The following is a 16,478-nucleotide window of genomic DNA, read 5'->3' on the forward strand; positions in this document are numbered from 1 at the left end:
CTTAATGAATGTATGTTATTTTGTTTTATTAAGATAACATTGTAACGTTGACTTCGTATCCGGTAATAGAACTAGTGTGTCTTACCCATAAAAAAAAGAAATACAGATTATGCAAAGCAAGCGGCTTAAATTTATTTATTTAATTAAACCTTAATCATATATTAATACAAAAATTCAAGAAAAACAAATTAATTTTACTAACGTTATTATATCTGGCGCACTCTAGGTCGCATTTTAATACTTCTAGCCAATATATACCGCCAATATGTCCAGCATTTGTCTTTAAACCTACTTAGTCGCGATGTTACTATAGATTATGTAAAATACTCTCGAGTAGTGTAGTCATAGCAGATACATAAAATTGAAATAAGATGTGTGATTTCTATACGCAAAATATATATATATTGATTGTAATATAACAAAATCACTATATAATATATTTTTTTAATACCAATAAAACTAAATTATTTAATAATTCAAACAATTATAGATACATAATTATTATATTTATTTTAGAATGTTAGATCTTTCGTCAAACATTAACGGTATCAACTAAGACTTAAAACCGTTGGAATTCAATGAATGCAGACTCTAGAACGTGAAAAAAAACTGTTACAGAACAGTTAATTTATACCTATCTGCATGTCGAGTGTATTATATTATACGCTATTCATTACTATAATTAATAAGATATTTATAATGTATTGATAAATTTTACTTCAAGTTTCGCATATTTAGTAACAATACTGATGCGATTTTTATTTTATACGATATCGATTCTCTCAACAGTTATCCTGTACATAGAAAAAAATATATAAGGCCATAATAAACTGTTGTAGAAATTGTATGAAAATTTACATTCATTATTTTACATACCATATATGTATTTAGTTACTAGCTGTCCCGGCAAACAAAACCGGTTGTTTTGCCAAATAAATTAAAATCGCTATTAAAAAATCGGAGTAGAAGGGTGAAAATTTAAGATTATACGTATTTTTAAGGTCACATTATAAAATAAAAACTTTTGTTTATAAATTAAAAAAATATGTTAGGAGTAAAAAACCCTTATCACTTAGGGGTATGAAAAATAGATACTAGTTATTTTTACTTACTAGTTATTATTTCTGTCCTACTGAATATGCATATAAAATTTCATAAAAGTTGTTCAAGCTCGGAGAAGTATGCTAACTAACATGACACGAGAATTTTATATATAAGATTAATAATTCTAAAGCTGATTTATTATAGAACTGATAACCGGTATGGAAGGAAACACTCGAGTAGTGACCGCTACCATTGTGTAAACCATTGTTTTTAATTCCCAATGAGTTCGTCATGGTGCGATAAATGATCTAATTTCATACTCACATTTTTTTAATCATTCGCATGTTGATCTGTCGTACACTTTCCGTAGTCGTGTCGTTATTCAATAATTTTTCATAGTAGGTTAAGAACTATATTTTGCTCTAGTATTTCATCAAGGTTGATTATATATAAGTAGTCAGATGTCGTCGTCTATGGTACCTCTGTTTTAACCATTTTAGCCGCCAAGTAGCTTGCTTTGTAAACTATGTTTCGGGTGAAGGGTAACATAAGACATGAAAGAACGTATAAGATGTGAAATTATGAGTCCTTCGGAATGGGAATGATTTAGTGCCATCCTATAATAACTTTATGCCCATAGTGCTGTTCATGTATATAGGCGACTTATCACTTACCGTCAGATGGGCTGTCAACTATTTTGTTATCCAAATTACATAAAAAAATTGGGAGGAACTTGACTAGCTACTTTTATAAGCAGCCGATATTATTATTAGCTCTACACGCAATCTGCTTAAATGCGGAAAAAACAGTACATTTTGCAATTTGTATTACACTTTCAGCTTTAATAACTCTTTCAATTTAAATGTACCTATATTCTTTACATATTTGTATAATGCAAATAAAATATATTTTATCAGGCAGATAGAATATGTTTTATTTGCATTATCCATATATGTGTTAATGGTATTTATTATATTTTATTTAAGTAATGTGTAGGTGTACATTTAGAATATTTTGGACTACATAACGCATGTCAATTTTAATTACTGTTTTTTATTTATTGCAAAATTCAGTTGGTACCTTCACTTGAGAAGAACTGTGTTTTATAAAAAACTTTCGGCTTTTCGCTTTCTTTTCTTTTTTTATTCGTATTATTGTGGATAAGGAGATTGTCGTGACTGTTTTCAACGTATTATATCCTTACAATACATTAAATAAAGTCAGATCACGTAATAGGACATACCTAGAAGAGATGAAACTGTCAGATTTGCTAAATTGCCAATTTTATACAAATATTATATTTGGCTCTTGACTTTGCTCGTATTTTATTTCTAGACATAACTAATATTTTAGTTTATTGCCATATTAAAGATGAAATATTTAATCAGTGGTAATTAATGTTGGTATTAGTAAGTTATTTTTTTATATTGTGGCATTAAAAATACATAGAATCCTCAATTTTCACCCTTCTATCACCAACCCCTGTTTTTAATACCGATTTTAATTTATATAACAAAATAACGTTTGCGGGGTTAGCTAGTAATATATAAGTATTAGTAAGAGAGTTACTGCATTATCAAACATTGGTAACATTGGTTTATAACACTAGTACTGCACTTTAAATCTATACTAATATGTAATTATAAATTCGAAAGTGTGTCTGTTACTAGTTTGTCTGTGTGTCTGTATGGTAGCTCCTAAAAGAATGGACTGATATTGATGCAGTTTTGTTTGAAAGCTGACGTGATCTAGTTTATTCACAGCTAAAATTATTAGAAATTTTATATTTGACTACTACCTTAAAACATATTTTGATATAATCGTTTTAGAGCTTCGTGAAAATAAATAAACATATAGACAGATACTAGCATCATTATGGATACAGTATTAAAAACATTTAGCCTTATGATCTGATGTCACATAGATCATAAGATCATAAGGCTAAATATTTTTAATCTGGTAATTAATGTAATCTAATTAAATCTACTGAATCTTCTAATTATTTGTGTGCTCATGCATATTAAATTTTAACCTATGCGCAAATATTTTATTTTATCTTACCTGTAATTGAGCTAATGGGAAAATTGTTAATGAATAACATTGAATAGTAAACCCTATTAACCTGAAAATAAATAGTGTCAATAGTTTAAAGAACCTTGAGCTTATTAGAACCAGTCTGAACATAAGCTGGTTAAACCTGATAGACCTAGACCTAGGGCAAAGATGTCGCAACCTGTTACTATCTGCCCTCATGTCGGATTGGAAATCTTTCAACTATTTCCTCATTTTCAGCTACTTCAATGTCAATAAAGTACTCCATTGCAATAATTATGGAAATGTTTTGGTTTTGTTTTTTTGTTACTTGTTTAATGTTGACTTATTTTTTTCCAATACTTACTAATTTTGTTACGACCAAAGTCCTCTTTTGTGGCACAATAATATAATTAGTATTTTGTAATATATTTTTGTCACCAAAAACAAAAGAATAGGTACAGAATTAACAAAGAATTGTAGTTGATTTTGTTACTACTATGCTTCTCTAAATCTAGTATACCTATACCAATTACTGACAAAGTTTACGAGATTTAGGCAAACTATTATCCTAAACACCATTATATATTCAAACAATGTACAAAACGCGTTATATACTGGTACTGAAATGCCGTTTGTATAAACATACCGCTAATGGCATTACTACTTCATATGACTACGTTCACTTGTTTTTAACAACTTGTTGTTTTTGATGAGTCCAATTCTTAAAGGATCAATTTAACAAGAATAGAAAGTTGTCTTTATATCTTCATCCATTTTTTATGTATATTGTACAGTTATCAATGTAAGTATATATTGTAAATTTTGACTAAATTAAGTAATTATTAATTCGTAATAATCTAATACATCATATGACTCTAAGTATCGGATTATTACTTGCGAATTTATTTTTTCTTACATGATAGCTTCCCCGCGACTTTGTTCGCATAACCATGATTGAACAGGATGAAAGGCTGTAATATTATTACCTATATAATATGTAGCTTATATATACTTACATCCTAAAATGTGCCAAAATTTCATAATGATTAGTTAAACTGTTAAGACGCAACAAACATACAAATCCACTTTCACATTTAGGTATGCATAATATTTATATATTTATAATTTCACATGCATATAATACTATAAATTAACAATACACACATGGACTCTATTTAAAAAGTGTAGCAATTTACTAGATGACAGATTCCATATTTTACAATAGACAAAAGCATCCGAACGTCTGTCAGTTTGTTAGGACTAAATGTAATTTAAATATACAAAAAATAAAATAAATTTTAATTAATAAGATGTTGCAGTGTTTGATTAGCGCCTTATTAGTTAGGTTTAGATAAACTTATTATGATCAGTAACCGAATAACTTATTGGACATTCCAATTTAATTTTAATGAAGATTATTATTATTATTTGTAAACAAAACTAAGTTCAGTTGATAATTATCTATATTATAAATTCAATAGTAAAGCGTGTGGTATATATTATTTATTTCAATGGCATTTTTTCGCCACTCATGCTTTATAAAACTAATATACATTGAATGACTAGAAAACAACTATCAAACAGCAAAATCCTACTTAAAAATGTATGTTTTAGAACCAGTTTGCTGACTCTATTGCTCAGTGCCCAGTAGATAAAATATCATTACATTCTTACTATCATTTCATACGTTTTGTGAGTCATGTTTTTTGTTTTGTACATAGACGGTTCCGTAGCACAAAATTGGCATCATCAAACATTCATAGAACAATAGGTATATACGGATATATTAATTTATAAAAAGAAGAAAGATGTAATCTTACCGTACTAATATAAACTCTTGCTCCATTCAGTATTACTAATTCCGGAACTTGCGACTTCTGAATGATCACAATATCAGTATATCCAATGTAACATCCAACAGAATTTCGTAGATACTATTCGTTACCTGTATTTTCACATATCTTGGAAAACGGTACATATTTATGTCGTTTTATTATAATTATTATTAAATACGAAAGGAAATCACACAAACCATAATATTGTACATATCTATGGCGATAGACTTCATATAAAGTGGTCTGCGTATGTATCTCTATCTCATCCATTTCAGCCATTCATTTCATGTCGAAACCACTACACAATTAAAAAAAAAATTCTATTGTGTGAAAGGTACATTATTCCGGAATGCCATGGATTATATTATATTACGTGTATATATAAAACGTACACAGTTTCCCGGGCTAAGCCGGAATGGGGCTTAAGTAAATATTATAAAACGTCGTCACGGATAATGTGTCAAACAAGTCGTGAAGTTACTAAGCTATTTTAAAAGGATTATACAAATGTATAGATACATTTTTTTCACACAAACTTTCTCAATTTTTCTATATCCTTGATGATCACTAACGGACCGGCGCGGCGGCCGTATACGGATCTGTATGAATACCTCTAAAATTGTTGCCCACCTTAGGCAAGTAGTAATTTAAGCAATATTGTAAGTTATTTTACTCATATCCTAAATCATCGTGTACCTCGATTTCTTGAAGGTAATAAGAAAAATTGGCGAGGCGCATCACGGGCGAGCAATGCATATTTCTTCACCTGCTTTTACCGTTACAATGACAGCCCCTAAAATATGGCAGCCTCAAAGCCCACTTATCCTTGATAACTTTCTCCAACTATACGAATACAAACAATTTTGTCTCGGAGACCTTAACCTATTTTATCAATCGGACAAGATTTTAATGAATTTAACGACAATATTTATACTGAGGAAAATAACTAAAGATTATGTTCATAGCTATGTGAATTATGACAATACATACTAATATTTAATATTGTAAATATGAAAATGTATCTGTCTGTCTATTTCTTACTTTGTTTTTGGAGATAAAATACTTCGCAATATAACTTATACTTATACAATATTATATTATCTGTGCTTATACTATACTTCGTCATGTCAAATTAAAGTTCAAATGTTTGGTCTTAAAAGTAACAAACAGAAAATAAATACAACACACACACACTTTCGCATTTATTATATTATTTACAAAGCAGTTGCTTCACTCAAGTAACTCAATATTAAACGTCTTTATTTTTTGGTTTGTTAAACCTATTCATTTTTTGAGACTCTGTAGGTACCTATCGTTTACGCTGCAATGCTTCAAAATAATTAAGGTTGCTCTAATCTTTTCTGACACGGACACGTAGCTACTTACTACATTTAATAAAAATCTTGATGTATACGAGAAATTAGCTCTATCTCTATAATTATTGTCTTGAATTGACGTATAATAATAAAATTGTACTAAAAATATTGTTAAATTTATTATATTATAGGGTTTATAAATTCGACCCCAATTAATATTACATTCAAGACAAGCATTTTTCAATGCTCAAATGTAATAAAATATAGGTACTATGACACAAATTTATTTGGGATTGATATTGACATATGTACATAATATGTTACAAGAAATATTATCAACATTATATATAGGTATATAAATTAAAATAATGTGAAAGATAAGACTAAAATACGTCAAGTTTGTCAATTACGATTAGATTATCAGCACGCTCAATGCAACAAAATAATTAATCAGTATTTTATTGTCATCGATACAGGTAGTTACAAATGACGTAAGATGGCAGAAAAACTGAAGAAAAAACCATCATTCTTTAATTTAAAACTTTGGACCAGTCAAAAATCTGTGGATGAGAGTGCAACCAGGACTCCATCAATACAAATAGATACCCCACAACTCAGATCATCTGTGGCGATGCGAAGAGCGTCAAAATCCTTAGACTCCAAGTCAACCAGGTAAGAGAAGTTAACATACTAGAAGTGGCAATAAATCAAAAACAGTTATCGTAACAAATATTAGTTTTGTGAGTATGGATAGATGTTTGTTACTTTTATCGTAATCTTAATTAAACAAAAACATAAAACGCGATTGAAAAGTGTATTAATAGTACGTGAAGATACTGTGAATACAGTTTGGCGAGATAAATATCGAGCGAGTTCCAGTAGTAGCAACAAACGAAGATGTGTGAAGGTAGACGCATATGTATGCCCATAAAAAGAAACACTGGTGGTTGAAACACTGCCGAAAAATTGGGAACTCAGCAAATAAATATAAAATGCGGTAAGATCCCGTGATTTTGACTAACTAATGGTGTTATCATTTTGACGAGTCTATTCATCTACTTCTAGCATCATAGTTCCTAAATGAATACACCGATTATACCGAGTAGATATATTTTTTCATCCGCTACTTTTATGTATGTTATCATTTTTATATACCTATAAATTTTAAAAATACATACACAAATTTTATTACCCGCAACTTTACTTAAATTTAAATAAAAATGTACTAATATATCACACGGGAAAGTATCTCTAGGATAGGTCTCTAGTCTCTAGGATATGGATAGTTTGTTTTAAATGTCATAATTATTCAGATTAAAAATAAATTTAGAATATTCAATTTCAAGAATTTACTTGTTAATCACTTAAAAAATATTTTCAGGGCTTCTAGAAGACAGTGGCTGAATTCATAAATGCTATCAGTTTAATATAACTTCTACGTTAGTGTCCTAAATCTGATAATATAATATAGTGTATGTATGTGTAATTTAATAAATGTTTTAAACATTGTCAAACAGGCCTATCTCATATGGCGGCATTAAAGACTTGATACAATGCCCTCTATGTTTGGAGACGCTCAACAATGCCAAGATGCTGCCTTGCCAACATACATTATGTATGGCCTGTCTCGATGTTTACATTTCTGGTATGAATTATATTAACTATTATTACCATTGTTTATTTTACCTTATTTTTCTAGTTAAGCAAGAGCATCGTAGAATTACAAGATTTACTACATCCTGAAGGTCGTGAATTCAATGCTCTTTAACACCAAAAACATATAAAATTTGTGTGTTACTTTATATTTCTGACTAGATCTCTGGTGAAGCAAACGATGATAGTAAATTATTATAATTACATTTCTTTCAACTGTTTACAGATGCCACGACGATCGAATGTCCAGTATGCAGGACCAAGATTAATATAACCGGCCCCAATTTTATCCAGGAACTGCCATCCAATCTGTACATTGATTCTTTGCTTCAATTGATTGGTATTAAAACAAAAACTCCGCAAAAACCTGAAACACCACCACACTCTCCGGCATATGGCAGTGCTACATATCAAAGTGTGGATTTATTTGCGGGTGGTGTTAGATGCTTCCACTGTCAGACAATGTGCGATAATGCTGATACAATTAATTGTCAACATTGTAAAATGGTAAGTTAAATAGCATAGAATAAACAATATGAATTCCTTTAAAACTTAAGTAAAAAACAAATAACATGAATCGTAACAACGTGGAAAACAAAACTTTTACGACGTTTATGCCTTAGTACCTGCATAGCTACCAGAAGAGTTCTAACATTTTCAAAAATTATATCACCAATGTAGATCATAAATTAAAATTTTCCAGTAAACGTACTTATGTTACATGTTGCAGAACTTTTGCCACGTGTGCTGGTCAAATCACTTAGACGATATGCAGACACAAGTAGGATCCATTCTAAAACAACTAGAGACAGCATCAAATCGCCTGAAGCACAAAATTGAACACTTCAAGGTATGTACTAAATATTTTATATTTGTAACAATACTTGCTACTCGCAGCGGCTTTGCACGGGTGTACATGTATTATATATAAACCATCCTCTAGAATCACACTACCTATTAAAAAAAAATTGCTTCAAAATCCTTTGCGTATTTTTTAAAATTTAAGCTGTCGCTGTATGTCCCTATGTATATAGGAACAGACAGCGACAGTGACTTTGTTTTATACTATGTAATGAAAATGATGATGATTGTAAGTCATGAAAGCACAATGTCATCAATGCCGCCTGAATATTATAATAAGTAAAACGTAACATATGTTTTTCTTTATAAGTTTTTTTTGCCAAGATTGTGTAATTAGATATTGCTTCGTCCCTGTTTAAAAATTATTTACTGTATTATTTTTTAACAAAATTGGTATGGCAAACAGTTGGTGGGCACGTGGTAACCGTTTTCTATAGACATAGATACAACATCATGTACACTATATATATATGTAGACAATATTCCAGAACGTTTACATCAGTGCTTTCCCTATACCTACATATGGCTAATACTAAATGGTACCAAGAAACCAGCGTCATCCATTTGTTTTTGAACCTTAAACGAACTACTACATATATAGTTAAAAAGGCTGAACTAATTGTATATATAAATTCACAAAATAACGAGCTGATATAGTCTTTAGCAATACATAATTACAAGTAGATACTTATCTGTACTGACTGTACACTACTTTTTTCCTTCTTATCAACTGCCAAAATAAAATCCATATTAACGTGATACCTATTTAATGGACTTATAATGTGTTTTAATACCTAATATAATAATACAACTAAATTTATTCCGTAGGATCGTTGTGAACATATAACAACACAGATCGAAACAACAGCTGACGAGAAAATAAATGCCATAATAGAATCTAAAGGAAAACTAGTTAAAGAACTTACAGAGCTACAGAAATCAGGTGATCTCTCTGCATTAGCTCTAAATACCTCATTGGACGAAGCTAAAACTGTAGCGACGCAAGTTATAGCATCTAAAGAAACTGGGAACGATATTAACAAGGTAGGTTGGACAGTTTATGTCTTAATATTCTTTATTTTGTGTGTCATTCCTTATTGTTTATACTCACATAATATCTACTGTAGACTATATATATTCAATTTGATAATAAATTTTTTACTTTTGTATTTACTCTCAAAAACGATTTTAGTCAATCTAACGCATATTATAGCAGTCAATTTTGTACGCTATTAAAACTTATAAATTAGGAATTGGGTTAAAATTTTAATCACGTTTGCATTAAAAAGTTACCTATTTATATGAATATACAAACGTTAATAAAAGGTTAAGTAAGAGTACCGAATACTACCGAGTGATAAATCAATTACAGTATTATGTATCTATTTTTGTTTGGAACCAATTATATGGAAGCACGTAGTTTACAAATTCACGAGTGCAAAACGTCGAAATTACAATGATAACCGATCGGAAACGATTTCAAGAGTAGGTAACATGATATATATTTAATTTTAATCAATTAATCATAATTGCCTCACCTTTTTCCCATTATTACGCATCGCCGCATTATGTCCACTTCTTCCACTGATCTTTATCGACCGTTATGTCTCCTTTATGTAACAAAGTCCATTCACGTTTTCTTTGGATATGCCAATTGCAAATTGCATTCGTAAATTCCAAACTATTTAATTTTTTTATAATAAACCTTAAGGCTAAAAGCCATTATTTACATTAACGTCAACTCCAGTTGAAAATCCCAGAATCCATACGATATTAGCAACTTGTGTTCACAAGCAAACTGCAAACCTCTGCAAACTTCTCTTATTTGATTTATCCGTATTACCCTACACTCTTATAGATCCTTCTTCTTTACGTCGCTTTAATCACGCGACATTTTGTTTAATTTATATAATTTATCACATTTTAAGTTCGGACTTCTAACTGTGGTACAATGCTCGTGTCACACATATAACCATTAAAAATAAAAAAAATACTTATAGAAATTACTTTAGACTACCTGATACTCGTGACTTCGTCTATATTAAAAAATATATATTTTTGTCCTTGTGGTACAATCTATCTGCACGTCATGTTTTAGTCGTAAAAAGTAACAAATAGACGGAAACTTTCTTATTAATAAGTTGAATTATAAAACTTCAAAAATCGAATTTAAATATGTGGATGGTATGTACTTAGTATCGGCGTAATATGAATGTTTGCATTTTCTTATCAGCTTATTAAATCACAATAATCGAATTATTATAAAGACTGATGACTGATGCTAGATAAGGATATAATAATTGATATGAAGTTATTTGTATGTAGATAATAATAATATTAGTATTTACGTCAACTTATTACACAAGTGTTAGTCCAAAAAATATAGTACTTTTTTACACAGACAGTGTATATTATTTTAGTCTATTGTTTTTTTTTACAAATATTTTTCAGCACTAACTCAAATATGAAGAAAAATTCAATTTCTCAACTTGAATAAAAATCCTCATCCCATTATTAATTGAGTTTAATCATTTAATTAATAATGGGATCTCAATCCTTTCTTCATATAATTTTCTTGGTAGTACTTAGTCTAATTTCATTAATTATTTATTTCAATCGATTACTAAGTTATAATGTCCTTATGTATTTATAACATTGAATTTAATGAATGTGTGAAGTTACACAAATTGTGGTATTGGTTTTTTTTATACCACGAACGTGGCAAACAAGTATGATGATAAACTGTTACCGTAGCCTAAGAATGTCCAAACATCAGGAATCTCACGTGCGCGTGGCCGCATGAGAATGAATGAAGTATTTATAAACGTTTTATATACTCTACCCACTTATGTACTATACTGTTATATTTCCTCAGGTAACAACATTTATGAATTTACATCAAAATGCATTACAAATCCTCGTGGATGTATCAAAATGGGATACGGAGTACTTCGTATTTGATAAAGAAAATTTTAGGATAGAAAAAGATAATGAGTCGCCGTTGGACGCCGAATCTGATGACCCTGTTCAAACTTGTTTCAAACAGAACGACCCTCTCGAAAGTGAAAATAGTTTAACGACGCATTATAGGTAAATAAATATTATGTACATTACAAATACAGAATATTCGACTACAGCCAAACTCACAAAAACGAACTCATTTTTCGGAAAACAAACTAGAACCGAATTATTCTCATCAGTTACCCCATCTTGCCTGCAGAGCCCTTTTATATAAAATAAATAAATAAAAACAAAACAGTCAATAATATTTAAAGAACACAATGCCTACTTTTTTATAGATTAGTTTAAGCATCAATCACAATAACACCTCACCAGCTCGTTATTTAACAAACCACAGTCACGTGTTAAGCCAGAAGAAAATGTGATAAACAACTTGCAATAAAACACTTATTTTGCATTTTTTTCGACACTGTGCACTTGTAAACCACTAAACACACGGCGACTGATAAGTCTCATGGTGTCGCGTCGCCCGATGATTGAAAGAGCGTGATTGATCAATTTGAACTGTAAATTTTGGTGGGTACCCCGTCTTACCTCCATCTCCCCTATATATTAAAGAAGTTAAAAAGTTTTGAGTACTAGAAGCTTAATATAGGTTCAAATGGACAGTGTGCATAAATGACTTAACTTAGTCTCTCAGAATATCACAAATAACTCGTATCTAAAGGATTAGCTTCTGCTTTAGTTCAATACTATTTTTGTCAAGTTGAAGTCCAATTTAAATAAAATTAAATAAGATCTTAATTTGTTATATTTAACAATTATTCAGTCCAGGGTATACTTATTGGAATGTAGAGACTTTCCAATGATAAGTACCAAAATGTGTTGTGTGTCGGCACTAATAACCAATGCCCGGTAGTACAACAATTCGTGACATTGGAAAAAGAAAGAACGGAAACTGTTTAGAAATTACATCAGTATGTAATTTTTATTATACCCACATAGATATGTATATATGCTATTTACAGAATAGTCTCTGTAACTAGCAATAAATACACACTCAGGTTGAGATTCTTATTGATGTTGATGATGAACCTAAGTGCGTGTAATTAATTATGTGAGATATATTATTTTAGAAGTCGATATAATTTTTAGATGCCGTAACTCTGTGCCTCATTACGTATGGCGCAAAACAACTCGTCCATGTGGCGTCGGTATAGGACCATGGAACGGTCATCTATACGTCTGTGATGTGGACACCCATAGCGTCCTAGTCGTGGAACGATCACAAGCCAAGGTCGTCATGAGACTAGTATACAGCGAGATGCTCTGTCCTGTGCAAATCGCATTCTTGAAAAGTTTAGGAGAAATATATATTACAGGTATGTCTTTTTTTATAATTACTTTTGCTTTCCCTGTGGAAAGTAAAGGAAGTCTATACTGAAGTACATGCCCTTTCTTTGCGTTTTGTTTTAAATTCTATTTATTTCTTCTTTTCCTTACTTGCTCCGCTAAGAGTGTTAAGATATGTATGTCTGGATGTACCTAATGAATAAGATTTTTTTATAAATTACAAAAACAAAGTGATACAGTTACATTTGGTTGCAAATAACATGCTTTCCGTGGTTATGCTTATACAATAGCTGTAAGCTATTAGCTTATAGCATAAAGAAGACCCTTTACAGAAGGATAAATAAGAATGTTTATTTCCTTCGTTACTATTTCTATCTTACAACAGAGAACCATTGGCAGTAGAATGAAGTAATTTTTTGTTATCAATAATGTCATATGAAATATTTTCATAAATCTTAACTTTTTTAACATACATCTTTTAATGTGATTTTTACATTGCCGTCCTCGGTGGTCTAACTATTTAGCACACCATGTTAGGAGTACTTCCGATAGTCGAGGGTTCGATTTCTCGCACGGTACAAACATTTGTATTCATGAATATTATTGTTTGTATCAGTTTATGTGTTTTCTGTGTATATTATGTATGTATTTACAAAAAAAATGTCTGTGTATTTATATCAGTTGTCACATATATTATGATTATTATTAATGTACAGATAAATGGAAGCACTGCGTGCACGTATTCTCCAAGGACGGCGAATACTTGAGGTCTCTCGGGCAGAAAGGCAGCCGTGATGGACTGTTCAGGTCTCCAGAGGGAATTGCCACAGACAACGTTAACCTACATATTTATGTAGTCGATACTGGCAACGACAGAGTGCAGGTATGTTTCGATTTATACTGGTAAACAGCGTATTTGAAAGTAGTATAAACAATGTATAAAAATAGCATATATATGGAAATAAAATATATTTTGTTTAAAAATGATGATAACCAAGTTTAATGCAGTTTTTTCTGTGTGCATAAAGCAATAAGAGTTACGTATGCTACAATTACTGTTCGATAGTCAAAGGACACAAGTGAAAGATAGATAAAACTTTGGAGTAGGTTCATGTTATATTTAAATATATTTCGAGTTGTGTTTTAGGTTCCACTGAAACACATTTGTATAATATACCCACAAAAATTATAAATATAACTTGAAACAGTGCTGGTTGAAAATGTTATAATTTCCAGATTATACAACCTGATGGAAAATTTGTGGATCAAATCGGCGTATCCACAAAGCAACAGGTCAGCGCCATTGCAGCCTGGGAGGTCATCACGGTGATGTCTACGGAGTTCAATGCTCCCACAAGTATAGCAGTCACAAATGACCGAATCATCATTCTTGACAGCGGTAACCGCCGTGTTAAGATTTACAACAAACAGGATAAAAGCAAAATACACGAGTTCGGCTCTATTGGACAGAGAAAAGGCCAGTTTAGGCAAGCAGAAGTACTAGCTGTTGATCCTATGGGTTTCATCCTCGTTGGAGACTCTGGAAATTGTAGAGTCCAAGTTTTCAAACCTAATGGAACGGTGGTCAGAGTTTTCGGAGGGTACGGAACTGAGCTTGGAAAGTTTGGCTGGATTTCTGGCATTCATGTCACTAAACAATTAGATGTTATAGTTAGTGACTCTAAAAACCGTAACGTGAACTTTTTCTAAATAAAACGTAAAATATGTAACAATAAAATTTATTTGATTGAAACAAATTCAAAATATATTTAGTTACAAATTAAAATTACACCTTACTGATATTACCGATATAGTACAATGATATTTAATATGCAAAATAAACTTTATAAAATAATTGATGGGTTTCATTTTACAGCAAACAATAATATCACATGTCTTTTCGAGATTAATTTCATGACGATTTTTTAAGAGATTCAAAATTATACAATTTAATTATATTTTTAACTTGTATAATTTAGGCCTTATAAAACCAAAAATAAACTAATTATATAAATTATAAGACATACCATCAAAATTGCTATACTATATTATTTTAATTGTTAATACAATTTACTAATTGGACGTCACAACTACAATTCCGATTTGATGTCAAATAGCAACACATTCATTATAGATTTTCACTTAGAATTAATTAAAATATTCATACAAATGTATGTAAAGTGCATAATTGTTCACTAATTAAAATCTTGTAGGAAAAATTGTATTATTAGGTAGGTTCATATAATTTATTCAGCGTATATTATTATATTTTCAAAGGACTATATAACGTGGAACGTCCATAAATATCTCTTGTCTGGTTTACAACACCAAATACTAAATATATGGCTGATATCAGTCTCGAAAAGGTGGTTACGAGTTAATAACTATACAATTATTTACAACATCGAAACTGATTTTCTAATTTACTTCTATAATTAAACATACACTTATTGAGAATATATCGACGTAAAATCGTACTTAAAGCCATTGTTATATGAAAATAAGATCTTGTGGCCGATCACAGAATCTTCAACAATCTTACATTTGTTCGTTTGATTACTCTGTACTACTGTTATATGTACCAATTCGTACCAAATTCAATACATTAATATGAAATTGATTATTGTAATAAAATAGTGTATAATAATAAATTATTAACTATATTTTTGGTATAGTTTATAATAGTTCAGTGTCTTATTAATAAAATATAAAACTTACAAATCAATTTTAAATACATATTAGTGTTTAGTCACTTTCTTTCATTAAATAAATTGCTTGAAAGAAATGGACAAAACAGTTTAAAAGCCAAAATAGATTTATTAGTTTTTACATCATTACTATGAAAAACATGAGATTCTAATTTTATTATTGCTTATTATATTAATGTAGTGATAATAGTAACACAATTATTGCTTGCTGTCAGTTCATAGTAATCCGATGTACATTATAATTTGTTTTGATAAGAACTTAAGTAAATTCATGCATATAGTTATAGCTTCCAAACAATTGACTAGATACTGTTCTATCAATGCTGCCGCTGTAATGAAGAGAATTATGCAATTTGATTGTCTCAAACCATAATGGGTGTTGTAAATAGAATTATTAATAATTTATTGCTTATTTACACTGGAGAAAGTAACCAGACATGTTTCAAAAATAATATTATTACTAAATAAATCATAATCAGTCATCGTTTGTGACAAAAATAATAAAATATTGCTAATTACGGTTTAGCAGATTTTTACCGTAAAATATAGCTACTCTTGCTGGGTCTGAAGGTGCCACCAGAGGGTTTTATAAACCATTATTTATGCAAATTGTAACAGGATTTGTAACACATAACCCGCTGGTGAAATCACATTGGCCTTTTCATATTAAACCATCAGCGAAAGGTATAAGGTATAAAGGTATAAATTAAATC

General features: G+C 30.1%; 1 protein-coding gene across 1 annotated transcript in view; it reads left to right on the plus strand.

Moving 5' to 3' along the window:
• The window catches only part of LOC131853873 (RING finger protein nhl-1-like), a 40,742-nt gene extending 25,962 nt beyond the window's left edge, over positions 1-14,780 (plus strand). The window contains exons 3-11 of the mRNA XM_059204949.1: positions 6,706-6,901; positions 7,747-7,874; positions 8,109-8,389; positions 8,613-8,732; positions 9,572-9,787; positions 11,619-11,833; positions 12,860-13,086; positions 13,774-13,940; positions 14,294-14,780. Of these exons, the coding sequence (XP_059060932.1) occupies positions 6,726-6,901; positions 7,747-7,874; positions 8,109-8,389; positions 8,613-8,732; positions 9,572-9,787; positions 11,619-11,833; positions 12,860-13,086; positions 13,774-13,940; positions 14,294-14,767 (2,004 nt within the window). The 5' untranslated portion in view covers positions 6,706-6,725 and the 3' untranslated portion in view covers positions 14,768-14,780. The remainder of the gene's footprint in view (positions 1-6,705; positions 6,902-7,746; positions 7,875-8,108; positions 8,390-8,612; positions 8,733-9,571; positions 9,788-11,618; positions 11,834-12,859; positions 13,087-13,773; positions 13,941-14,293) is intronic.
• Positions 14,781-16,478: the final 1,698 nt, after the last annotated feature.

This window comes from Achroia grisella, unplaced genomic scaffold (assembly GCF_030625045.1).
Source record: "Achroia grisella isolate CSIRO2021 unplaced genomic scaffold, CSIRO_AGI_Agris_v1 utg906, whole genome shotgun sequence".
In the NCBI taxonomy this organism is placed as follows: Eukaryota; Metazoa; Arthropoda; class Insecta; order Lepidoptera; family Pyralidae; genus Achroia; species Achroia grisella.